Source organism: Geotrypetes seraphini, chromosome 3 (assembly GCF_902459505.1).
Source record: "Geotrypetes seraphini chromosome 3, aGeoSer1.1, whole genome shotgun sequence".
Lineage (NCBI taxonomy): Eukaryota > Metazoa > Chordata > Amphibia > Gymnophiona > Dermophiidae > Geotrypetes > Geotrypetes seraphini.
Window position 1 is genome coordinate 212,966,697 of NC_047086.1, and position 24,962 is coordinate 212,991,658.

General features: G+C 45.7%; 1 protein-coding gene across 15 annotated transcripts in view; it reads left to right on the forward strand.

The window, feature by feature from the left end:
* Window positions 1-23,239, forward strand: part of R3HDM2 (R3H domain containing 2) — a 462,276-nt gene extending 439,037 nt beyond the window's left edge. For 13 of the 15 annotated variants that reach the window (XM_033936665.1, XM_033936664.1, XM_033936663.1 and 10 more), the window contains 3 exons: window positions 19,706-19,803; window positions 20,825-20,909; window positions 22,424-23,239. In XM_033936665.1, coding sequence (XP_033792556.1) covers window positions 19,706-19,803; window positions 20,825-20,909; window positions 22,424-22,767 — 527 coding nt within the window. In that variant the 3' untranslated portion in view covers window positions 22,768-23,239. Of the gene's footprint in view, window positions 1-19,705; window positions 19,804-20,824; window positions 20,910-21,691; window positions 21,832-22,423 lie in introns of all 15 variants that reach the window. The other 2 variants (XM_033936669.1, XM_033936670.1) reach the window with 2 other exon arrangements.
* The last annotated feature ends 1,723 nt before the right edge of the window (window positions 23,240-24,962 follow it).

Below are 24,962 nucleotides of genomic sequence, written 5' to 3' on the forward strand. Positions count from 1 at the left end.
GTCTCAACTGCAGCCCTCCCAGTCTCTGCAGTTCATTGGAGCTATACTGGACACTGTGCAATCAGAGCATTCCTTCCCCAGCAACATCAGGATGCACTCATTCAACTTTGCCAAAAAGTGTCTACCCTCATTTCACTCTCAGCAAGACACATGCTGGTTCTTCTAGGTCACATGGCCTCTACTGTTCACATGATTCCTTTTGCCAGACTTCACCTCAGAATTCCTCAGTGGACTCTGGCTTCTCAATGGTCGCAGGCTTTCGATCCACGCTCTCAGCACATTACAGTGACTTCTTCTCTACGGCAATCTCTTCAATGATATGGATGCTTTCATTCAATCTTCCAGAGATTTGCTATTTCAGACACCCCCTCATCAGAAGGTCCTCACAACAGACTCCTCAACCTACGCTTAGGGGGCTCACCTCAATGGTCTCCATACTCAAGGACATTGGTCCGACACAGACTGTCAAAATCACATAAATCTGTTGGAACTCAGAGTGATCTTCAATGCTCTCAAAGCTTTTCAGCATCTTCTTCACAATCAAGTCGCCATGTGAACAAGTAGGGAGGGGCAGGATCTCTCCTCCTTTGCAAGGAAGCTCAGAAGGTTTGGAATTGAGCAATTCTTCACAACGTTTTTCTGAAAGCTGTCTACATTCAAGGAGAGAAAAATTGAGTCATCTCCTACAACCTCACAATGTACACTCAATTTGCCGTCTCCATTACATTTTTTATCCCAGGACAAGCAGGCAGCATATTCTTAACGTATGGGTAACGTCACCGACGGAGCCCCGGTACGGACACTTTTAACTAGAAAGTTCTAGTTGGCCGCACCGCGCATGCGCGGGTGCCTTCCCGCTCGACGGAGGAGAGCATGGTCACCAGTTTCTTCGTTTCCGCGGAGCGAAGAAGACGCATGTGTTTTCAACGGCCGTTGAAAAACTAATTTTTGCCTTCCCGCTCGCGTATTTTCTCACTTTTTTCCTATTTTTCTTATCGGATTCCCTTTATTTTTGTTTTCAAAAAAAAAAAAAACTCGTTGAGTTTTCCTTATTTTTTCAGGCTGGCCCCGGCGGGGCCTGTTGCCACCATACAGGCCTCCGGATTCGATTTTGCGGAGGCCGTGTTTCCCTTCATACCCCCTCAACCGGGTTTTAAGAAGTGCCAGCGGTGTGCACGCCCGATCTCCCTCACCGACCCACACAATTGGTGCCTCCAGTGCTTGGGTCCAGAGCATCGGGCTGACACCTGCACCCGCTGTGCTACGCTTAAAAAGCGTACTTTGAAAAATCGGCAGATCCAGCAAAATATTTTGTTTGGTACCGGATCTGCCATGGAACCGGCTGCGACGTCGACGGCCCCACAAAAGTCAGCACCGATGACATCGACACCACCGGACCCTTCCTCGGGGTCGTTGGGCCCAGGTAAGCCGGCTAAGAAGCCTCCCACTTCCCTTGAGCGCCCTCCTGCCACGGTTGCGACACCGGCCCTCCCGGCACCGCACCAGCCCCGCAAACGCTCCGCTCCGATCTCGGTGAGTGCCTCATCATCGGCCTCCTCATCACCGGAGCGTAGAGCAGCACCTATGGTACCGAAGAAGAAAAAAGCGGTACCGGTGCCTCCCCTGGACGACCGCATCGTGGCCATACTCCAAACACAGTTACAGGAGCAGCTGCAACAACAGCTCCAACAACTGTTGCTGGCGTTGCTGGCACCGCACCTTCCGGTACGGGACCGATCCGAGCCTCACACTGTCCCATCGGTGTCGACCCCCTCGGTACCGATTAATACTTCCATGCCGGTGCTCTTGGCAGAAACACCTACAGTACATACCCGTGATGCTGCCGACCCTGTCCGGTCCCAGGAACGACATCGGTCTTCCTCACCCGGTACCACCTCGATACGCTCAGGCAAATCTCTTTCAAAGACCCGCCATGCCGAGCCCTCCACACCGATGTCCAAACGTACGCACCCCGACGTTAGGGACCCAGATTTGTGGGAAGACTCCCCTCACGGTACCGAGGAGGACGCTTCATCAACCGATGAAGAACCCTCCATGACAGACACCGTCTCAAAACCAGAGCAATCCTCTTTCTCCAAATTCCTTAGGGAGATGTCAGCAGCTCTTTCCATTCCCTTAGAGTCCGACTCTAAAAAGTCTCAGGCTTTCCTCGATGCCCTAGACTTTGAGCAATCTCCCAAAGAATTTCTGAAGTTGCCCGTCCACGACATCTTACGGGAAACTTTCTATAAAAACTGGGAAGCTCCCCTCACGATTCCTGGAGCCCCTCGTAAATTGGATAGCTTGTACCGGGTTATTCCAATCCCAGGGTTTGACAAACCTCAATTGCCCCACGAGTCCCACCTGGTGGAATCTACTTTGAAGAAATCTCAGGGTTCCAGTGTATATGCCTCCACCCCTCCTGGCAGAGAGGGAAAAACCATGGATAAATTTGGTAAGCGCCTTTTCCAAAATGCCATGTTAGCCAATAGAGCCAACAACTACACCTTCCACTTCTCCTTCTACATGAAGCATCTGGTGCAACAGCTCTCCTCCTTACAGAAATATCTTCCTGAGGTCCCTCTTTTCCAGCAACATATTTCCAGCCTCCTCCAACTCAGGAAATTCATGGTTCGCTCCATCTACGACTCATTTGAGCTGACCTCTCGCGCATCTGCCATGGCGGTGGCCATGCGCCGTTTGGCATGGCTGAGAGTCTCTGACCTAGACATTAACCACCAGGACCGCCTGGCTAACGCACCTTGTCTGGGTGATGAACTCTTCGGAGAGTCCCTGGACTCAACAACCCAGAAACTCTCAGCACATGAGACCAGGTGGGACACTCTGATTAAACCTAAAAAGAAGACTCCACCTGCTCGCACCTACAGACAGCAGTCTTCCTACCAGCGCAGGTTCTCGGCCAGACCTCTCAACCCGCCTCAACAGCAGCCACGCCGACCTCGGCAACAACATCAAACTCAGGCTCGCTCTCAGTCTCACCAACCTGCCAAGCCTCTACCTCCGTCAAAACCATCTCAGCCCTTTTGACTATTTTCTCCAGGGCATAGCCAGTCTCCCAACATCATTGGCTCTTCCTCAGCCTATCGGAGGTCGCCTCCAACTTTTCCTCAGCCGTTGGGAGGTCATCACATCAGACCAATGGGTCCTCAACATCATTCGCCACGGCTACTCTCTCAACTTCCAGCCTCTTCCACCAGACAATCCTCCCGTAGAGTCTGCTTCTCACTCCTCCCAAACGCCACTCCTCCTGAGGGAGGTCCAATCCCTCCTTCTTCTCAATGCCATCGAAGAGGTGCCTCCGGACCAAAGGGGTCAGGGATTCTACTCCCGCTACTTCTTGGTTCCCAAGAAGACAGGAGACCTCTGCCCCATCCTCGATCTCAGGGTCCTCAACAAGTGTCTGGTCAAAGAGAAGTTCAGAATGCTCTCCCTGGCCACGCTTTACCCTCTTCTCTTTCAACACGACTGGCTGTGTTCCCTAGACCTCAAAGAGGCCTACACTCACATCCCCATCAATCTGAATTCACGTTGCTACCTCCGCTTTCAGATTCAGCACCGCCACTATCAGTACAAGGTACTACCCTTTGGCCTCGCATCATCGCCCAGGGTGTTCGCCAAGTGCCTTATTGTGGTGGCGGCCTTCCTCAGGTCTCACAACCTCCAGGTGTTCCCCTACTTGGACGATTGGTTGGTGAAAGCAACTACGTCTCCACTTGTTCTGCAAGCCACTCATCACACCATCTCTTTCCTCCATCTCTTGGGGTTCGAGATCAACTACCCCAAGTCGCATCTGCTTCCCACACAGCAACTTCAGTTCATCGGAGCAGTTCTCAACACCACTCTGATGAGGGCGTTTCTCCCCTTCGACCGACACCGGACCCTGCTCCACCTCTGTCGTCAGGTGCTCCTTCATCAAACCATCCCAGCTTGACAGATGATGGTCCTCTTGGGACACATGGCCTCGACGGTCCATGTACTTCCTCTGGCACGACTCCACCTCAGGACACCTCAGTGGACTCTAGCCAACCAATGGTCACAGACCACGGATCCTCTTTCTCATCCCTTCTCTGTGACATCGTCTCTTCAGCAATCTCTTCAATGGTGGTTGAACTCCTCCAATCTTTTTAGGGGTCTACTCTTTCATCTACCCCCTCACTCCATGATTATAACCACGGATGCCTCCCCCTATGCGTGGGGAGCTCACCTGGGAGATCTACGCACCCAGGGACTCTGGACCCCTCAGGAGCGTCAACATCACATCAATTTCCTGGAACTCAGAGCCATGTTCTATGCTCTCAAGGCCTTCCAGCACCTTCTCTGCCCTCAGGTTCTTCTCCTGTGCACAGACAATCAAGTCGCCATGTACTACATAAAGAAGCAAGGCGGCACCGGATCTCGCCTCCTCTGTCAGGAGGCTCTCCGCATCTGGACCTGGGCCACAGACCACAGTCTCTTCCTCAAGGCTGTCTACATCCAGGGCGAACAGAACTCCCTGGCCGACAATCTCAGCCGCATCCTTCAACCTCACGAGTGGACTCTGGATCCTCCCACGCTCCGCTCCATCTTTGCGCGCTGGGGCACTCCGCAGGTGGACCTCTTTGCAGCTCCTCACAACCATCAGCTGCCCAGTTCTGTTCCAGACTCTTCTCTCCTCACCGTCTGGCCCCGGATGCATTCCTGCTCGACTGGACGGATCGGTTCCTCTATGCCTTTCCTCCACTACCTCTGATGTTGCGGACATTATCCAAACTCCGCAGGGACAGAGCCACCATGATTCTTATCGCTCATCGGTGGCTTCGCCAACACTGGTTCTCCCTCCTGCTCCAGCTCAGCTCCAGGGAGCCCATTCCTCTTCCTGTATTTCCTACTCTACTTACACAGCAGCATCAGTCTCTACTACATCCCAATCTGTCCTCGCTCCACCTGACAGCTTGGTTTCTCTCGGGCTGACCTCTCCAGAGAATCTTTCTCAGCCTGTCCGTCGTATTTTGGATGCCTCCAGGAAACCGGCCACCCTCCAATGTTACCATCAGAAGTGGACCCGGTTCTCCTCTTGGTGTCTACTTCATCATCACAATCCCACCTCATTGGCGGTGGAAACTGTACTGGACTATTTGCTTTCTCTCTCCGATGCTGGCCTCAAGTCTACCTCAATCAGAGTCCACCTCAGTGCCATCACTGCGTTTCATGAGCCTGTCCTCGGAAAACCTCTCACGGCTCATCCCCTGGTTTCCTGGTTCATGAGAGGCCTCTTCAATGTCAAACCACCGCTGAAGCCTCCTCCAGTCGTCTGGGACCTGAATGTGGTTCTCTCAGCCCTCATGAAACCTCCATTTGAGCCTCTTGCCACAACTTCACTCAAATTTCTGACATGGAAGGTGCTTTTCCTCATTGCCATCACCTCTGCCAGGAGGGTTAGTGAGCTGCATGCACTGGTTGCTGACCCACCTTTCACGGTTTTTCACCATGACAAGGTGGTTCTGCATACCCATCCTAAATTTCTTCCCAAGGTGGTCTCGGACTTCCACCTCAACCAGTCCATTGTATTGCCTGTCTTTTTCCCTAAACCCCACTCTCATCCTGGGGAACAGGCGTTACACACGCTGGACTGTAAACGTGCCCTGGCATACTACCTTGACCGTACCAGAGCTCACCGCACGTCACCTCAGCTCTTTCTGTCCTTCGACCCTAACCGTTTAGGTCGTCCTGTCTCTAAACGAACGCTTTCCAACTGGCTTGCTGCCTGCATTGCATTCTGTTATGCTCGGGCCAATCTCTCACTGGAAGGTGCTGTCACGGCCCACAGGGTCAGAGCTATGGCTGCTTCTGTGGCTTTCCTCCGCTCCACGCCCATCGAGGAGATCTGCAAAGCTGCCACTTGGTCCTCAGTTCACACATTCACTACTCACTACTGTCTGGATGCCTTCTCCAGACGGGATGGGCACTTCGGCCAATCTGTGTTACAAAATCTATTTTCCTAATGGCCAACCATCCCTTCTCCCTCTCTGTTAGCTTGGAGGTCACCCATACGTTAAGAATATGCTGCCTGCTTGTCCTGGGATAAAGCACAGTTACTTACCGTAACAGGTGTTATCCAGGGACAGCAGGCAGATATTCTTACGACCCACCCACCTCCCCGGGTTGGCTTCTTAGCTGGCTTATCTTAACTGGGGACCACGCTCTCCTCCGTCGAGCGGGAAGGCACCCGCGCATGCGCGATGCGGCCAACTAGAACTTTCTAGTTAAAAGTGTCCGTACCGGGGCTCCGTCGGTGACGTCACCCATACATTAAGAATATCTGCCTGCTGTCCCTGGATAACACCTGTTACGGTAAGTAACTGTGCTTTCTCGGTGGGGGACTCCTCAGACAGATCTTTTTGCATCTCCCCACAACAACAAACTGCCTCAGTTTTGCTCCAGAATTTATTCTCCTTACCACCTGGAGGCAGATGCTTTTCTTCTTGAATGAACGGACAGATTCCTGTATTCGTTTCCTCCATTCCCTCTCATTCTCAAGACACTCGTCAAACTCAAACACGAGCATGCCACCATGATTCTGATAGCTCCTCGGTGGCCCATGCAACCTTTGTTCTCCCTTCTTCAAGTCAGCAGCAGGGAGCCATTACTTCTACTAGTTTTCCCATCTCTGCTTACACAGATCACGGTTCTCTTTTTCATCCCAAGCTGCAGTCTCTACATCTGATAGCTTGGTACCGCTCGCCATTACTTCAAACCTGTAGTTTTCTCAATCTGTCAGATACATCTTAGATGCTTCCAGAAAACCCGCCACCACGCAATGTTACAAAAAGTGGACTAGGTTTTCTTCTTGGTGTGATCTTCATCACAAGGAGCCTCAGTCTACCTCCATGTCTTCAGTTCTGGATTACCTATTTCATTTATCTCAGACTGACCTCAAATCAACCTCAATTAGAGTCCATCTCAGTGCAATTGATGCTTTTCATCAGCCGCTAGAGGGGAAACCTCTGTCTGCTCATCCTGTGGTTTCCAGATTTATGAAAGGTCTTTTCAATGTCAAACCACCTCCAGTAGTTTGGGACCTCAATGTTCTTGCTAAATTGATGAAGCCTCCATTTGAACCAATGTCTATGGCTCATCTGAAATATCTCACTTGGAAAGTTATCTTTCTCATCACTCTCACTTCTTCTCGCAGAGTTAGTAAGCTACAAGCTTTAGTAGCGGACCCACCTTTCACAGTATTCCATCACGACAAAGTGGTACTCGGCATTCATCCAAAATTCTTAGCAAATGTTGTTACAGAATTTCAACTCAATCAATCAATTGTACTTCCAGTGTTTTATCCCAAACCTCATTCTCATCCTGGAGAATCAGCTCTTCATACTTCATACTTCTATTTGCAAAGGACTAAGCCACATAGATATTCTCCTCAATTATTTTGTCTCCTTCGATCCAAACAAGTTGGGGCACCCTGTTTCCAAAAGAACAATCTCCAACTGGTTGACTGATTGCATCTCGTTTTGCTATGCTCAGGCTGGTCTGCACCTAGAGGGTTGAGTTACACAGCCCACAAAATTAGAGCTATAGCAGCTTCAGTAGCTTTCCTTAGATCTACTCATATCGAGGAAATCTGCAAGGCTGCCACTTGGTCCTCGATGCATACATTCACTTCACATTACTGTCTGGATTTTTTTTCCAGATGGGATGGCCATTTTGGCCAAACAGTATTACAAAATTTATTCTCCTAAACGCCAATACTCCCAACATCCCATTATGGTTAGCTTGGAGGTCACCCATATGTGAGAATATGCTGCTTGCTTGTCCTGGAATAAAGCACAGTTACTTTATAACAAAGGTGGACCACTTTTAAAACAACATTTTATTGATTCAAATAAAGTTCCTGCACCCAGAAAGCACAATTACTTACCGTAACAGGTGTTATTCAGGGACAGCAGGCAGATATTCTCACAACCCACCCACCTCCCCTGGTTGGCTTCTTAGCTAACTATCTGAACTGAGGAGACGCACACCCTAAGTCGGGTGGGAAGACGCTCGTGAATGTTTGGTGCAGCAGTCAAAAACTTTCTGAAGTTCTTCAAGCAAGATTGCTTGTGAAGTTGTCCGCATCGGGGCTTCGTGGACGATGTCACCCATATGTGAGAATATCTGCCTGCTGTCCCTAGATAACACCTGTTATCCCAGGACAAGCAGGCAGCCTATTCTCACATATGGATGACATCATCGACGGAGCCTGGATGCAGAAACCTCACAAGCAGACTTGCTTGTAGAAACTTAGAAGTTTTGAGTCAGTTGCACCGCGCATGCACCAGTGCCTTCCCGCCCAGCGCAGGGCGAGTCTCCTCAGTTTTCCACGGAGCCGAGAAGTCCATCTTTGACTCTCTGCGTTCAACTTCGTTAAATTGTGCCTTCTCTCACCGCGATTTGTGTTCTTTTCTTCACGAATCACTGTTTTCTTTTATTTCTAATTTTTAAAAAAATGTTATTTTCTTCCGTTCAGCTGGAGGGGCAGGCTGCTCGGCCGCAGCCCAGGGACTACGACTTTGTGGTGGCTATTTTTCCTCCTATGTCCTGGTCAGCAATGGGCTTCAAGAAGTGTAGCCAGCGCCAGCGTGCAGTTTCCCTCACGGACCCACACCATCGGTGCCTTAACTGCCTTGGGCCGGGCCATCAACCGAAGTCGTGCGAGCGCTATGCTACTATTCAACCTCATGCCCGTAAATGTCAAATTTTGGTGGAGAAGCTTTTCAGGATAGATTCTTCAGTCACGCCCTCGTCTTTGAAAGCGGCCTCGGTTCCACCTTCTACCGAGGGTCCTCCTGCCTCCACGACTCCGACCTCGAGCATCATCAAGCCGTCCTCGTTTGCGGCAGCTCTTGCTTCGAGTATACCTGCTGTATCTTCCCCTGGATCCTCAGGTCAGATAGCTCAGCAGAAAGTTCCAGCAGTGGTCCTCAAGCTTGCTAAGACTTCCAAGTCGAAGCACATTTTCACTGCTTCTTTGGAACCTCCAGCTGTAGCAGGTGGTCCGGTTTCAGACGCGGATCCATCCTTGCCGGCTTCCTTCCAGACCATATTAGAGCAGCAATTTATTCTGTTCCTAACCAAAATGGAACCGAAGCTGGCTACTCTAATCCAGCCTGGGCATTCTGCAGACTCCTGGGAGGTCGAGCCTCTTCCTGTGCCTCGGGCTGAGACTTTACACTCTATGCAGGGAGCAGAGTCTTCGAGAGTGTCTGGTCTGGCATCTATGCACTCTAAGCAAGGAGTAAATTCTTTGCAAGTGCCTCGACAGGAATCCTCCCACTCCATACAAGGAGCAGTCTTTGGGAGTGCCTCGAGATTCCTCCACCAAGCCTTCTGAGCTTCAATCTACAGCTTCTAGCAATTCCTTGGTGGCAACATCTGCTTCCATCTCCAAGGTGAAGTCTCCTTGATCCTCGAGACCTGCTTCTAGGCACCACTCTCATCATCAATTGAGACCCACCTCGAGGCATTCCTGCAGGCATAGCTCTTCTTCCAAGGAGCGTCTTTCTTCAACTAAGCCTCGATCTACACCTTCCAGCTCTACTACAAGTTTCAAGTTTAATATTTTTCTTGATTGATCGCCTAATCGAATTCTAAGCAATGAACAGTTTAAAATACATTCGAATAGAGACAAAACAGTACAAACTTTAAATAATAACATTGGGTAGATAACTAGTACATTATTCTCATTACATAAGGTAAGATAGGGGTTTAAAATACAATTAATAAAGAAAAGCAAAACAAAGGAAAAGCACAGTAGGGAAACAAATAACAACAAAACATAATAAAATAAAATCACTGGTCTAAGAATTGTTCAATTAAATATTAAAAGCATCTTTAAAAAGAAATATTTTTAGATTACTTTTAATTTTTCCTAAGTCCTGCTCATTTCGTAAGTAAATTGGGAGAGCGTTCCAAGTCTGAGGAGCAGTTACTGAAAAGATAAACTGCCGTCTAGTATTAATAACCTTAAGTGAAGGAATGGTCAACAAATTTTGCTCATTAGATCTCAAGGTTCTGCTTGGGTGATATGGTATTAGTAGTTTATATATGAATGCTGGAGTCTTGTAGAAAAGAGACTTAAAAACAAGCAAACAAAGTTTATATGTTATCCGATGGATAACTGGAAGCCAATGTGCATTTTTTAAAAGGGGTGTAACATGATCAAATTTTTTCCGACTCCTCAATCGAGGTCTCTGCTTCCAGATCTCGAGGACTTAGCGGCTTCTATTGCTTTGTCCAAGTCTCCTTATTCTTTTTTTTATTTATTTATAAGTTTTCAATTTATACAATGGAGATAAACTTGTACAGAAAGAGGATTCATGATAAGAAAAAAAATTATCAAAAGACAATTAAACAAGCAATTAAAATAACTTGACATAAATCTTCTCAAGTCCTTAAATGGATCCAAGATGTAAATCAAATGTGAGTACATCGAAAAGAAACAATCTTTATAGAATCGTAAGCTATCAGAGAGTAAGGACATCTAATCTATTTAGCACTCTCCTTCTCCAGTCAGGACAAGGACAGGAAGGTCGTCAGTTGGGGAGGTTCAAAGAAAACATACTTCTGAGTTTTATAATGAATTACACATTTACAAGGATGTCTAAGAAAAAAGGTTGCCCCTAGGTCCAGAACACCAGGTTTTAACAAAAGAAATTCTCTTCTACGCTTTTGAGTCTCCCTTGCTAAGTCTGGAAACATTTGTATCTTATAACCAAGAAATTCTTTTTGTCTGTGTTTATAGAACATTCTCATTAACCAACTCTTATCGGGGGTAAGTGCAAGCGTTAAAAGTAAAGTAGATGGAACAGACATTTCTCTATCAGATAATTCTAATACAGCTGAAATGTTCATAGAATCTTGATTTATTACTTGTTGAATATCTCGAGTCTTAGTAAATAATACACTTGCGTAATAGGTTGTAATGCAGACTCAGGTATTTCCAATATTTCTTGAAGATATTGTTTCAACATATCTTTAGGTGTTATCGTAGAAACTTTTGGAAAGTTGATCAATCTTAAGTTATTATTCCTAGAAAAGTTCTCCAATGATTCAATTTTCCTTCTTAAGCTTATATTATCTTTAATCAAAGTCTCTTGAAGTTTCTTTGATAGTCCTATATCTTCTTGAAGATTATTTGTTAATGATTTAGAAACTTCTAAATCTTTTTTCAAGTTCCCAATTTCGGTATCATAATTCTTAATTTTCCCTTCTAATGTGTCTTCCTGGGGTTTTTGAGGTAAGAAAGCTTGTAAATTTATTCCAAATTGCTCACCAATTGCAGTCTCTCCCTGTCTCTGTTCCATCTGGGCTGTTCTTACTCCACCAGATGTTGAATCTTCACTTTCTAAGTTCAGGCTCTCTTGAGAAAACTGAGAGCCTAAACTTCTGCTCTCCGGATCGACTTTTCTGGCCTCAGGGGTAGAATGTCCACCGTCTACTGGCAACACTCCCTCCCTCGGGGAGCTAGTAATGTGAGGTTGTAGGGGCGGTGCTCTGGCATCGGGGCTGAGTGTTGTTTCAAGCCCCAAGGAGGCCGCCGGCATCTCGCCTCGTTGCCGTGCCTTCAGCGGGGAAACTGCTGACGTCACCGTGATGTCCTGCATCCACCGCAGGAGTTCGTCAATACTGCCAACTGCTACTGGTCCGGAGCGTCGCGAGGCCCCAGCCGCGCTCCTGCCTCTTTGCTTCGGCATACCGAAAGGTAATAGTTCTCAACGAAGAAGTACAAAGGAAATTTATTGGCGAGCTTCCTGGTGTCCTCTCATCGAGTTCATGGAAGCGCCATCTTGGATCGGAAGAACTTCCTTCCCAAGTCTCCTTATTCTTTTGATGCCTATTTTCCTGCCGAAGCTTCTTCTTCAACCCAGGCTGTCTCGAGGTTCTCGAGTCCCCCTTGAGGCAAGGCATTAGCTGATCAGCTATCTTTCTCTTCTTTTCTTCGTCAGATGGCTGCTGACTTGGACCTTCAGTTAGATGCTGGTTCTAAATACTCTAAGGAGTACCTTGAAGTCATGCATCTTCCTCAACCTCCTGCAGAGTCACTTAAGCTTCCTCTTCATAAGCTTTTGTCTCAGACTTTTTACACAATGCCTGGAGACTCCTTATGCAATTCCTGCTGTTCCAAGCAAGTTGGACTCCAGGTATAAAACTCTACATTGCAAAGGATTTGAGAATTCGCAGTTGTCTCATCAGTCCCTTCTTGAAAAGATCCCATCCTTCCAGAGTTTATGCTACTGTTCCTCCTGAAAGGGAAGGGAAAACCATGTCCAAGTTTGGACATCGCCTTTACCAAAATGCCATGATGTCCTCCAAAGTCCTCAATTATAATTTTCATTTTGTCACTTATTTCAAGTTCCTCATTGATCTTCTTCCTAAATTTCTCAGCTATTTAGATACACAAAAGCACTTCGAATATCAAGAATTCATAGCTACTCTGTCACAACTCAGATTACATCTTCTCCAGTCTTCTTATGATGCCTTTGAGTTCTCTGCCAGGGCGACTGCTTGTTCTGTAGCAATGCGCCTCCTAGCCTGGCTTTGTACCATTGACATGGACCCTAATCTTCAGGACCGCTTAGCTAATATTCCTTGTGCAGGCAATGACCTCTTCGATGAATCTATCGAGGCAGCCACCAAGAAATTGTCTGAACATGAAAAATCCTTTGCTTCTATTGTCAGACCAAAGCCTAAGCCAGCTCCTGCCAAGCCTGCACGCCCTCCTCCAATTTTCCAGAGGTGTTTTGCTCTGAGAGCAGCTCCTTACACTCGTCCGCATCCCATGAAACAGCAGAATCAGAAGCAACAGAAATCTCAACTTTCTGCTGCATCTAAGGCTGCGCAGCCTTTTTGACTGTTTAAAACAGAGCATAATCTCCACCATTCTGTCTCTGTCCCCTTTTCCCCCTGTCGGAGGTCGTCTCCATCATTTTAATCACCGATGGACGATAATTACATCAGACCTCTGGGTGCTTACCATCATCAGGAAAGGATACTCTCTTCATTTCACTCAAGTTCCACTAGAGCTTCCCCAAGAGAGTATCCTTCAGGTCCATCCCAGACCGCCCTTCTTCAGGAAGCTCAAGCTCTGTTCTGTCTCCGTGCCATCGAACCAGAGCAGGGGGTTTTACTCCCGTTACTTCCTTGTTCCGAAAAAGACGGACAATCTGCGACCCATTCTGGATCTCAGGGCTCTCAACAAATTTTTATCCAAAGAAAAATTTTGTATGTTGTCCCTGGCATCCCTTTATCCACTACTGGTTATGCTCTCTGGATCTCAAGGAGGCTTATATTCATATTCCCATTCATCCCGCCTCCCGTCAATATCTCAGATTTCGGGTGGGGAATCTGCATTATCAATACAGAGTGCTACCCTTTGGCCTGGCTTCATCTCCCAGAGTGTTTACCAAGTGCCTGGTAGTGGTAGCAGCAGCTCTACGGAACCATGGTCTTCAGGTATTTCCCTACCTAGACGACTGGCTCATCAAGGATTCCACATCTCAAGGGGTTATTGTAGCGACCCAACAGACTACGTGGTTCCTACAAAGTTTGATATTCGAAATAAACTTTCCCAAATCCCAACTTCAGCCTTCTCAGAATCTACAATTAATCGGAGCTGTTCTGGACACTATCCAACTCAGAGCATTCCTTCCGCAACAACATCTGGATGCTCTCCTTCAACTTTGTCATGCAGTGTCTTCCCACTCTTCAATATCAGCGAGACACATGATGGTACTACTAGGTCACATGGTCTCCACAGTACACATAACCCCTTTTGCCAGACTTCACCTCAGAATTCCTCAGTGGACCCTGGCATCTCAGTGGACGCAGGCTTGCGACCCACTTTCTCGACACATTGCAGTCACTCCTTCCTTGAGACAGTCTCTCCGCTGGTGGATGCTCTCTTCCAATCTCTCCAGAGGCTTACTGTTTCAAACGACACCCCCCCACCCCCATCAGAATGTCCTCACAACAGATTCCTCGACCTATGCTTGGGGCGCTCATCTCGATGGTTTCCGTACTCAAGGCCACTGGACCAGTACGGATCATCAGTGTCACATCAACCTGTTGGAACTCAGAGCCATTTTCAACGCTCTCAAAGCTTTTCAACATCTTCTTTACGACTAGGTAGTCCTCATTCGAACAGACAACCAAGTCGCCGTGTACTATGTCAACAAACAGGGAGGGACGGGATCTTCCTCCCTTTGTCAAGAAGCTCTGAAGGTTTGGGACTGGGCAATCCGCCACAGCACCTTCCTCAAAGCTGTGTACATCCAAGGGGCGAAAAATTGCTTAGCGGACAACTTGAGTCGTCTTCTGCAACCTCACGAATGGACACTCCATTCCTTACCTTTTCATCACATTTTTTCACAGTGGGAAACACCTCAGATAGATCTCTTTGCAGCTCCCCACAACCACAAACTGACTCAGTTCTGCTCCAGAATATATTCTCCTCATCGCCTCGAGACAGATGCTTTCCTACTGGAATGGACAAATCTCTTCCTGTATGCATTCCCTCCGTTCCTCTCATTTTCAAGACTTGTCAAGTTGAAGAACGATCATGCCACCATGATTCTGATTGCTCCTTAGTGGCCAAGACAACCTTGGTACTTCCTTGTACTTCAGCTCAGCAGCAGGGAGCCATATCTTCTGCCAGTTTTTCAGTCTCTGCTTACACAGAGTCAAGGATCTCTACTTCATCACAACCTGCAGTCTCTACACCTGACAGCTTGGTACCTCTCAACATAACTCCTCTTCAGTTTTCTCAACCTGTAAGAGACATTTTAGAGGCTTCTAGAAAGCCTACCACTAGAAAGTGCTACCACCAAAAATGGACTAGATTTTCTACGTGGTGCATCTCTCGTGATAAGAAGCCTCAACATTCCTCCTTATCTTCTGTGTTAGATTATCTCTTGCACTTATCCACCTCTGGCCTCAAGTCTACATCAATCCGAGTTCATCTCAGTGCAATTGCTGCTTTCCATCAGCCTATTGAAGGGAAACCCCTCTCTGCTCATCCGGTGGTTTCCATATTCATGAAAGGTCTTTTTAATGTCAAACCTCCTCTCAAACCTGGTTTGGGATCTCGGTGGTGTTCTTACTCAATTGATGAAGCCTCCATTTGAACCAATGTCTACGGCTCATCTGAAGTATCTCATCACCCTCACATCTGCTCGAAGAGTCAGTGAGCTGCAAACTTTAGTTGCTGATCCATCTTCCACTGTGTTCCATCATGACAAGGTGGTCTTTCGTACGCATCCTAAATTCCTACCTAAAGTGGTTTCAGAATTTCATCTCAACCAATCCATTGTTCTTCCAGTGTTCTTTCCAAAACCTCATTCTTACCCTGGAGAATCAGCTCTTCATACTCTGGACTGTAAACGTGCTTCTATTTTGAACGCACCAAACCACACAGAACTGCTCCTCAACTTTTTGTCTCCTTTGATCCGAACAAGTTGAGACATCCCATTTCTAAGCATACCATCTCCAACTGGATGGCTGCTTGTATCTCTTTCTGCTATGCCCAGGCTGGATTACAACTACAGAGTCAAGTCACAGCCCATAAAGTCAGAACAATGGCAGCTTCAGTAGCTTTCCTCAGATCTACACCTATTGAGATTTGCAAAGCTGCTACTTGGTCCTCGGTTCATACTTTCACTTCTCACTATTGTCTGGATGTTTTCTCCAGACGGGATGGCCATTTTGGCCAGAGAGTATTACAAAATTTATTCTCTTAAGTTGCCAACGCTCCCACCATCCCATTCTGGTTAGCTTGGAGGTCACCTATATGTGAGAATAGGCTGCCTGCTTGTCCTGGGATAAAGCACAGTTACTTACCGTAACAGTTGTTATCCAGGGACAGCAGGCAACTATTCTCACAACCCACCCACCTCTCCTTGTTGGCTTTCTCTGCTAGCTATCTGAACTGAGGAGACTCGCCCTGCGCTGGGCGGGAAGGCACTCGCGCATGCGCGGTGCAGCTGACTCGAAACTTCTAAGTTTCTACAAGCAAGTCTGCTTGCGAGGCTTCCGCATCCGGGCTTTGTCCATGACGTCACCCATATGTGAGAATAGCTGCCTGCTGTCTCTGGATAACAACTGTTACAGTATAAGTAACTGTGCTTTCTGGGTGCAGGAATTTTATTTGAATCAATAAAACGTTGTTTTAAAAGTGGTCCACCTTTGTTATAAAGTGGAAGGAAAGGCACAGAGATGGAAGATGGATGATGAGCATGGAAAAAGAAGAAAACGTCAAATAGGCAGGTGACCCTGGTAAGTGAATTAACAGAAGACAAATAGAAATCAGAGCATGGGACCAACATGATTTTAATAATACAGTGACCAGATGACAAACGGTAGAAAAAATAATTTTCAATTTTGTGATTACAATATATCAGATTTGAATTGTGTATCCTGTCAGAGCTGGTGTTAACAGCGAGCATGAGCTGGGACCTAACAGAGAGAGGAAAAGTCTTTTTTGATTGTTTTGTATACACAGCAGTGCCAGCAAAGGATTGGAGAGGGCAAAGGGGTTGGAGTTGGTGAAGAGGCTACAAAATAAACCCACCATGATGTATGAAAAAAAATGCCAGATTGGGTGGGAAATGCGAATTGAACCGAAAAACTGATTCAATAGGCCAAATTGAATCAAAAAGTTTTTCCCTGAATTGGGCTACACCAGTCTCTACCACCTTTACCAGGAGACTTTTCTATGCATCTCTACCATTTTGTAATAAAGAATTTTCTTAGATTACTCCTGAGCCTATTGCCTTTAACTTCTTCCTATGTCCTCTCATTCCAGAGTTTTCCTTCATTTGAAAGTCTCACCTCCTGTACATTAATGCCAAGATAGTTAAATCTTTATAATATCTCCTCTCTTTCACCTTTCTTCCAGAGTATACATATTGAAATGCATAAGTCTGTCCCCATAGAATTTATGACAAAGACCACTAACCAATTTTGTTGCAACTTGTCACCTCCCGGGGTCTCGGTAAGGTTAAGAAGACCCCCGGTAGAGGGTAGCACACTCCTGACGTGGCTCCCAAAGGGGGAGACCTCACTGGTTTCTCACTATCTTGGGCTTTGCTAAAAATAAAGCACCTTGAGTCAAGTTGAACAAAAAAATATGTGTAAAGTTTAATGAGTCACTTAACACACAAAACTATAAATCATATCAGATATTATCATAGTTCAAGTTCCCTTTCTTCCCAAACCAGGGCAAAAAGAAAGAAAACAGAAAACAAAAAGACTTTTAACTTTCACCCAGTCCAGTGAAAGCACAGCAAGCTTTCTATCAGGTATAATGCCAGTCCAGGTTTTAGGGCTTGCTCTACCTGATCACACAGTCTCTGAAAAACACAGCACAATTAGTCTCTTAAGCAATTATCCAGCCTTGAGCTGGAGTCCTGGGCTTACTAACCAACACAGTCCAGTTTCTTCACCAGGTATTTACATTCTTGGATATAAAGTAAACTTTAAGCAGGAACAAAAGACAAAAACTGAAGCCTTACTGCAGGCTCCTAAACTTCCAGCCCTGATTAGCTCACAGTCCTTTGGGCTTCCCTTGAGCTTCTGCACAGCTGCAGTGTAGCCAGATAATCAAGCTGCTGCAGCACTGCTCTAAGCTTGTGTTACAGCACAAACAATCAAAATCAGTTCTGCCAAAACTCCTCTCCACTATTATTCCTGTACAGCCTTGTACCTGCAGTGTTTAGTGGAAAGTTGCCAAGCCCACATCCATGGCTTCTTCCATAACGGTCTCTGGCATACACCCTTCATCCAGGTCCATGCTTTCTGGTGTATCCAGCGGCTCTGCTGGCTCCTGAGGCATTGGAGCCTCACACTCCATTGGCTCTGGAGTGAGGTCTGGCCTTCTCCTGGCCCGGAGAACTCTCTCTGCCAGCCTCTCTTGGGCAGCCTCCTTTAATGCTCTGGAGAGCTGCTTAACAGGCTTAGGGCCACGCCCTACACTGGGTGTTTGTGTGCCTAGCTTGTGTGTTTTTGGGCTCCCCCTCAGGCTACAGGGCAGAATATCACTGGGAGCTTGATTAAACCTCCTAGTGGGACTGGAAGCTTTTCTGGGCCGTGCAGTTAACCTATACTCTGGGTACTGCTCTAGGCTAGAAGACTCAGGCTTTCAGGATCTTCTTCCTGATCCTTCTCAGGGAGAGTCTGGTCTCGAGTAAGAGACTGAGACCGGGGTTTCACTCTGACATGACCGTCTCGGGGAGCGGAAATGTCACAAACTCCATCCTAATATATATTTTTTAGGTGTGGTCTCCAGTATTCCAAATGGGACCTCACCAGAGAGTTATAGAACATCGCTGTCAGCTTCTTTTTCCTACTGGCCATTCCTCTCCTTATGTATCTGAGCATCCTCCTGGCTTTGACCGTCACTTTTTCTACCTGTTTTGTCACTTTAAAGGGTTCATAGTCTTAAGTGCGTGAGACAAACGCACGCTGACAATTCAGCGCAAGACTTCAACGCACCGCAGGAAAACCTTCTTTTAAAGGGCTCCAACGGGGGGTGTTGGTGGGGAACCCCCCACTTTACTTAACAGGGATTGCGCTGGCGTTGGGGGGTTTTGGGGGGATTGTAACCCCATATTATACTGGAAACTTAACTTTATCCCTATTTTTTAGATTTGTCGGCGCACGTTTGTCCCGTCACCCTTTAAAGTCATCAGATACATTCACCTCCACGTCCTACTCTCTTTTCGTACACAGAAGTACTTTGCCCCCTATACTATACCATTCTTTTGGATTTTTGCAACCCAAGTGCATGACCATTTTGCCCAGCAGTGATGTCAGTGTTAGGTTGGCCACCCTCCAGTCTTCCGGTACCATGCTAGATTTTAAAGATAAATTACAAATGACTTAGCAGTAGCTCTGCAAATTCTTTTTTCAGTTCTGTCAGCACTCTGGGATTGATACCGTCCGATCCAGGCAATTTGTCACTGTTCAGTTTGTCAAATTGACCCATTACATCTCCCGGTGTTACAGAGATTTATTTCAGTTCTTCTTGCTCATCAGCATTGAATACCATTCCTGGCACTGGTATCTCCCCCACATCTCCCTCAGTGAAGACTGAAACAAAGAATTAATGTAATCTCTCTGCTATGGCCTTGTATTCCCTGAGTGCCCCCTTTACCTCTCTGCTTTCTAATGGTTCAACTGATTCTTTTCCAGGTTTCTTGCTTTAAATATACCTAAAAATGTTTTTACTATGTTTTTGCTTCTTCTTAAGGTCTCCTTTGCCTTCCTTATCAGCGCTTTACATTTGACTTGCTATTCCATGTGCTTTTTACAATTATTTTCAGTCAGATTCAGTAGAAGTTAATTACTGTCACAATTATGTTCCACTTCTTTGTTATTGAAATAACTGATTTGGAGCAGCTGCACAGGATCCCACAGAAAGGTGGTATATAAAATGCACGATCGTTACTCTTTACCTTTTATAGTAGAGTTCAATTTGTAAGGTGGACATTACCCATTAGTTCTGGACAATCTGCCCTTCAAATTAAAAATGGTCGATCACCAACAAGAGCTGAAGAACTGTTGTTCTGTCTGAGCCTTAAGACATTCTGAAATATTACAATAAAGTAACATTGTTATTATATAATAGGAAAAATGCAGACTGCTATCTGTGTGTTCTTTGTAGGCGATGGTCGATATTCACTGCTCGGTCAGCCACTGCAGTATAACCTTTCTGTGTGCCCTCCACTTCTGCACAGCCAACCTTCTTACTCAGTGCACCAGGTAAGCGCAACTAGGAACAGCCTTTATTCGCTCATCTATTTTGGATGAAAAAATGGACCTTAAAACAATAGTACTTTCTGTAAGCCTCAGTATATGCCATAGTGTATTCTCTTGTTTCATGAATGTGTGAATATCATGGAGTTCCAGTTTTTATCCGGTCTCCTTATCTGATCTTCAGCTTTACCTTTGCCTCCCTCACTGCTTATTTTAGTAATTAATTTATTTGGATTTACTCAAGGCAAGTTACATTCAGATACTTTAGATATTTCCCTGCCCCAGAGGGCTTACAATCTACGTCTGAACATGAGACAATAGAGGATTAAGTGATGCCCAAGATCAGAAAGAGCCGCAGTAGAATTTGAATCGGGCTTCTCTGGTTCTCATCCCATTGCTTATAACATTTAGTCTATTCCTCCACTCCACTGTACTCTTGAGCTTTCCCAAGTCCCAGTATCATTTTTGCCCCTATTGTCTGCCCCATAGGACTGGTTTTTGGTGCATGCCACCTGAGAACGCTGCCATGCATGAAGGAACACTGTTATAATGTACATATGGCCAGGGGAAATACACACGGATACTGGACAGAAGTGGGGGTGAGAGAAAAGGATGCTTGGTAGAAAGAAATAAAGTAGGATGCTGTCCAGAAGCCGCCACTGGAGAAACCATCTCAACGGAGAGGGAACCAAAAGAACAGTAAAGGCGACTAATGGTGCTGGAATACCTTTTCTTTAAACAAAAGACTCAACACAAATGTGTTTCGGCCCTATGGCCTGCATCAGGATTCTTGATACCAATGTTAGAATCAATGCTCCAACTGCTCTAGTTATTGCCTAAATGGGTCCTTTAAATAATTCTTAAGTAGGTCTCTTTGCTGTTGATCAGAGTGTTCCTTGTCAGAGCTTCTACCACCAAAAGAAGGTGCACTCTCATTTTTACGCAGGATGCTGGTTAGCCTTAGAACCAGCTCTACTGTCCCATGCATCCCCACTACACTTTCTTATTGATCCTTTTTTTATCACAGGGACAGACTGGGATGAAGCATGGGAACAGAGGGAAAAGGCAAGCACTCAAATCTGCATCAACAGACCTGGGAACTGCTGACATAGGCAAGTGTTTAGCATCTTACACCTGTGGGGAGTGATAAGAACACACGGACATTCAGGATAGAGAAAGGGAAATAGAGTTCAGTGGTAAAAATACAATGAAAGGGTCTACCAGGCATTTGTGCCTTGCTGCATTCTGATAATGAAATCAGCTTTGAGTACAGTACTAGTCCTTTCGCGGACGTAAATGTAAAAGTTTACTTTTTTGCTGGCCACTTACAAGTGAGAGTGGAATGGGAGTGATGAATGTGTAGGAAGATATGCATGGGAGAAATTGAAGTCAAGGGATTAAAGAAAGGCAGTTAGCAAATTAAGGACTGGGTTCTCAAAACTTACTGTGCCTTTAACAATGGTCACTAAACTGGCTCCAGCCAGTTTAAGGTGGCAATATTTCACCAGCTAATTATCAGAATGGCTCACTGTGCTCTTTTCTGTGCTTCCTAGTAGCTTCCGACTCTGCCATGCAAATGTATTGCAACAAGGTCATTATTATTAAAGTGGTAGTAAAATGGGCTCATTAATATTAAAATGAGCGCTCCAGGTGATTCTCCAAGTGCGGCACCGATTTTTGATGGCCAAAAATTTAACAGTTGGTCAGGGGGTGCCAGTACTGTGAAAAGCGCTTCTCAGTCGTGTGTTTCTGGCTGTGGCCATGATAATAAAAAAAATTTTAAATACACCTTTCACTTAAATTATAGTAGTATAATAGTTTTGGGGGGGGGGGAAATCTCAAAAGTATGCATCTCGGATGTGTGTATTAAAGGCATGTCTTATGTGTGCTACAGTAGCCGAACGATCCTGTACTTCAACTGCAGGAGCCAGAAGTCAACATGAAAAGGAATCTGCTATAAAAGCACTGGGCTTTTATCTATTTTGCGACATGAGTGCCTAACGGCTATAGCCAAGTGTGATGCACGCCTATGATGTATGTATATTTTGTACTCCAATAAGGCACGCCTACGGTGTAGCTTTTCCTGGCACATGCTTTTCCTGGACCATGCGCTATCACCAGTGGCTCATCTCATATAAATTTGGTGAACCTTATTTGTATGTGCTGTTCTTTGAGAATGACTCGTCTTTTTGAAATTATTACATTTACGGCCGTGATAGCGGCCTGTGAGATTTTACCGGCAATGTTAGAGAATCCGGCCCTGAGTGCAGAAATGAGTGGTTGCATATAGGGGTTTAGAGAGAGTTAGTGATTCAGTTGGTATAAGGGAACCACCAGGATAAGTTGGGTGAGAGATAACAAAAATGGGGGAGGTTGTGTGGGTTAAGAAGTAAGGATGTGAGGATGATGGGATGCAGGAGGCAGGTGGCTGAGGATAGATGAATGTGGGTAAGTGAGATAGAGGGAACATGAATGAGAAGATGGATTTGAGAAAAGGAAAGGATAATGAATAGGTGGCTCGATAAGGGAGAATGGGCAGTGAAGGATGGAGCACTCAGTGATTAATAGGCATGCTTTGGTTGTACACACTTAATATGTTTTTTTTTTTCCTCTTTCTTTAACTTAGTCCTGGGCCGCGTGCTGGAGGTCACTGATCTCCCAGAGGGAATCACACGTGCTGAGGCAGACAAACTCTTCACTCAACTTGCCATGTCTGGTGCCAAAATCCAGTGGCTGAAGGACAGTCAGGGGCGATCTAGTGGGGGTGCTGGTGATGGCCGCAGTACAGTGGAGAATGGCAGACATACGGGTGACCTTGCTGCCTTATACACCATTGTGGCTGTCTTCCCAAGCACAGTGGCAGCTCAGAATGCCTCCCTCAGACTTAACAATGCAGTCAGTCGGTTCAAGCTGCGCATGGCCAAAAAGAACTATGATCTGCGGATCCTGGAACGGGCCAGCTCACAGTGACAGTGGGGAGACGAACAAGAAGAAAAACTAACAAAAACCAAATCAAACCAAGCACACTGGACCCCAGGGGTTTCCTCAGCTTCCTTCTCCACTCTTTATATCTTCCTTTGGATATTTCTACTGCCTACATTTTGGGAGACTGCCTTGTCTTCCCTTTTACAATTTTTTTAATGTTTTCTTTTGACCTCTGCAAGTCCCCAGACATGTTCCTTATATATTTTTTGGTCTTTCTGAATATATTTATATGAATGGAATTAAGAGACACAGAAAAGAGTAGCAACCAGGCAGACTGCATTGATTTGACACAGGTTCTACCCACTTATCTCTCCCTAGGACACAATCTGTAAATCTTTGTTTTTGTTTTTTTATTATTTTTTTTTTGTGATTTGGAGGTGGAGAAGAATTGGGAGAGGTTATTTAATTGCACAGAAATATGGACTGGGTTATGTTTCACTGTATGTTTTTATTTAATCTGTGTTTTTTTTTTTTGTTTTGTTTTTAAATATAAAAACAAAAAAAGGTTGTCACTTTAAGGTGGTGGTTTTTTTATACAAGGAGTGGAATCATACTTTTGTGGGATGGGGGCAGTTGTAGTGGATGGAAAGAAGGGAAATATTTAAATAGCTAAAGGCTAGCTCATTTTGCCTTTTGACAGGCAGCATGTATCAAATATTTCCTCTTTGAGAAAGATGAACTTTAAAGTTATCTAGTTTATTTGTCGGCCTTCTGAGCCATTCCATACCAGTGTTGTTTAATCTGCTTTTAAAGTTTTCTAATGACATAGGCAGGTGGCTGAATCTAAATAGTATGATGGCTCACTTATCCTCACATTTTTTGAGGCAAGATATCAGGAAGCACTGTGCCTTGTGGGAGTTTAGGCCCACTATACCGTTCCTGGTGAAGATAACAACTGGTCACCATAGTCTTTAAATGAAGAAGAAAAAAAAATAGAACCCTTTCCTTCTATGTATTTGAAGACTACTATCAATTCACCCTGCAGTCCCCTCTAGGTTAAACTCAAAAAAGAATCTGGTGTTTTAAATATTGTGTTGAAGCATCTGTTGAATAATGGTTTCAGATTTTCCTGGGACATCATTTGCCACACCTAAACAGCTAAAGAAATCTTTACCTATACATGTAAGAAATTCAGATAGTCCATGTTATATCCATTAGAGAAAAGCCAAATACTTTTCAGGTTTCAAGTTTATTCCTTGCCTGTACTCACCTGCTAATGGAGGAGCTATGTAGGAGCACAGGCAAAGTGATTCTCCAAGGGCAAGTAGGATATTATCTTCTCATATATGAGTGACATAATTTGATGGAGCTTCATGGGGGAGCAGCTCTTTAACTTTGTAAAAACGTTTGAGAGAATTTACCAGGTATGTGTATGCACCTTTCCACCTGCTGCAGTCACATGACCTCGGCAATCACCATTTTTCTCTACAGACAAAGAAAAGATATGTAAGCACACTAGTTGGGTGGTTAGGTTTTTTGAGTGTTACAGCATGTGTAGGAGTTCTCTTGGTGAAGAAGCACCAGTGAGGTCAATTTTTCTGTGCTCTAATACTGCTTGCACTTCTCCCCTTTCCTTTCAGTGGAACCATTCAGTAAAAACAGGAGAAAAATCATAAATATCAGAAGTTGAAATTTCCTGTCTCCTGGTACTGTTAATATCATGTATCTTCTAGCAGTGATCAATTCATCACCTGATAAGAGGACATGGTATCCAGCCTCATGGCAGCTTCTGATTTCCAAACCTCATCTCTGCCCTCTTCCCTGAGCCCAGCATAGGGAGAGGTACAAAAAACAGCCAGCAGTGTCCCCCATGACTTATCAGCATTGGAGCCCAATCTGGCAGTCAGACCCAGTGCCACATGTGACTTCAGAACTGATCATTGTTTAACCCCATATTCTCCCATGCAAACAGCAGCAGGTGCCAGAGACATGCTCTCCTAGCACCACACCAGGAGCATGCAGATCCACAACCTACAAGGCCATTCACAGAAGTTCACAGGTCTTTGCTGGCAGAGACAGAAATGCCCTCCTCAGAAACTTTAGCAAGAGCTCCTTTAAAACTTCACTCCATAACATCAGAAAATCCTAGAGCTCCTCAAAAACTTCATCTAGAAGATTCTCCCCTCAGAAACCACAGCAGGGCCGAGAAACCTCACTCCTGTCCCCACCACTCATCATCT